Genomic DNA, 1,329 nt, shown 5'->3' on the forward strand with positions numbered 1-1,329 from the left:
GGGGGGGGGGGGAGGGGGAACGGGAAAGGGAAGGGGAAGGGGATGGGGATGGGGATGGGGATGGGGATGGGGAAGGGGATGGGGAAGGGATAAGGGACAGGATAAGGGACGGGATGAGGGACGGGATGTATCCCAACACACAGTCACAGGAAGGTGACCTGCAGGCCCAACTGGGAGCAAGGGTGGGCAGCTGAGCATGAAGCTGGGGTGAGCAGCATGGCCAGTGTGACCACAGTGGCCTCAGCTGGAGATTGTGGTGACCCCCGTCTCTTCGAAGACCCTCCGAAAGGCGACCTGGAGGGACACCAAGGAGCAGTGCCTCCTGCAGCTCCCCACCAAGAAGTAGATGAAGGGGTTGATGCTGCTGTTGATGCAGGCAAGCAGGAAAGCAACCTGGTAGGACATGATGGAGTAGCCAAACTGCTGCAGGAAATTCCAGATGCTGAGGGGAACCACAAAGATGAGAAAGAAGAGGACGGTGAGGAGGATAACGATGTAGAGCCTCTTGGGTTGGCGCTTCTGGGAGCCACACAGGACCTTAATGAACAGGATCACATTGGAAATGACCATGGGTGGGGCAAAAATAAGGAAGTTGAGGACGTACATGACGATGAGAGCAATCTGGCAGTGCTCATGCTCGTGCAACAGGCACAGTGAAGTCACTGTGGCAATGACAGCGATGGAGAGGGCCCAGAGCAGGACACACACCACAGCCGACAAGTGCCGGGAGCGGTGGCAGCGGTACCAGAGTGGACAGAGGATGGACACGCACCTCTCGATGCTGATGGTCGTCAGGAGGTACAGGCCCATGTTGTAGGAGAAGAGTGAGAGCAGGAAAAGCGACTTCAGGAACTGCAGAGACAGAACAGTGGAGCAAGAGGCATTCTCTATCATGCAGAGGAGGGAGGAGGTTCCCATGAGGAGGAGGAAGATGAAGTCGGTGACGGCCAGGTTGAGGATGTAGACGGTGATGGGGTTCCTGCGGATGCAGACGCCGAGGAGCCAGAGGACGGCCCCGTTCCCCAGCAGCCCGCAGAGGCAGATGAGCAGCGTCACACCATCTATGGCCATGCCGGTGACCTCCATCCTGCACGTCTCGTCTCCATCGGTCTCTGGCAGGGGTGATGTGGGAGGTGGGGCGGTCTGGTTCAGCTCCATGGTGGGAGGTGGGACGTGGTCCCTGGCTGCGGTTGGAGCAGACGGGGCGTTAGTGGGTACCCGAGGGATGTGTCAGGGAGAGGGGTCCTGGTGATGTGGCAGGGCGGGGGACAGGGGACGGGGGGGGGGCTGGGGGGGGGGGCGCCCCGGGCGGGGGGGGGCGGGGGGGGG

General features: G+C 60.8%; 1 protein-coding gene across 2 annotated transcripts; it reads right to left on the reverse strand.

The window, feature by feature from the left end:
• Positions 1 to 76: 76 nt before the first annotated feature.
• Positions 77 to 1,189, reverse strand: LOC104129638 (mas-related G-protein coupled receptor member H-like). 2 transcript variants are annotated; one of them, XM_035897997.1, is made up of 2 exons: positions 773 to 1,189; positions 77 to 537 (listed from the first exon to the last, which is right to left on the reverse strand). In XM_035897997.1, the coding sequence occupies exons 1-2, from the start codon at positions 1,156 to 1,158 to the stop codon at positions 144 to 146; spliced, it is 780 nt and encodes a 259-aa protein (XP_035753890.1). In that variant the 5' UTR covers positions 1,159 to 1,189; the 3' UTR covers positions 77 to 143. The 2 variants fall into 2 exon arrangements, with proteins under 2 accessions (XP_035753890.1, XP_009640886.1); XM_009642591.2 differs by having other exon boundaries at positions 157 to 1,189.
• Between the last annotated feature and the right edge of the window lie 140 nt (positions 1,190 to 1,329).

The sequence above is a fragment of the Egretta garzetta genome, unplaced genomic scaffold, assembly GCF_000687185.1.
Source record: "Egretta garzetta isolate BGI_Z169 unplaced genomic scaffold, ASM68718v1 scaffold997, whole genome shotgun sequence".
In the NCBI taxonomy this organism is placed as follows: domain Eukaryota; kingdom Metazoa; phylum Chordata; class Aves; order Pelecaniformes; family Ardeidae; genus Egretta; species Egretta garzetta.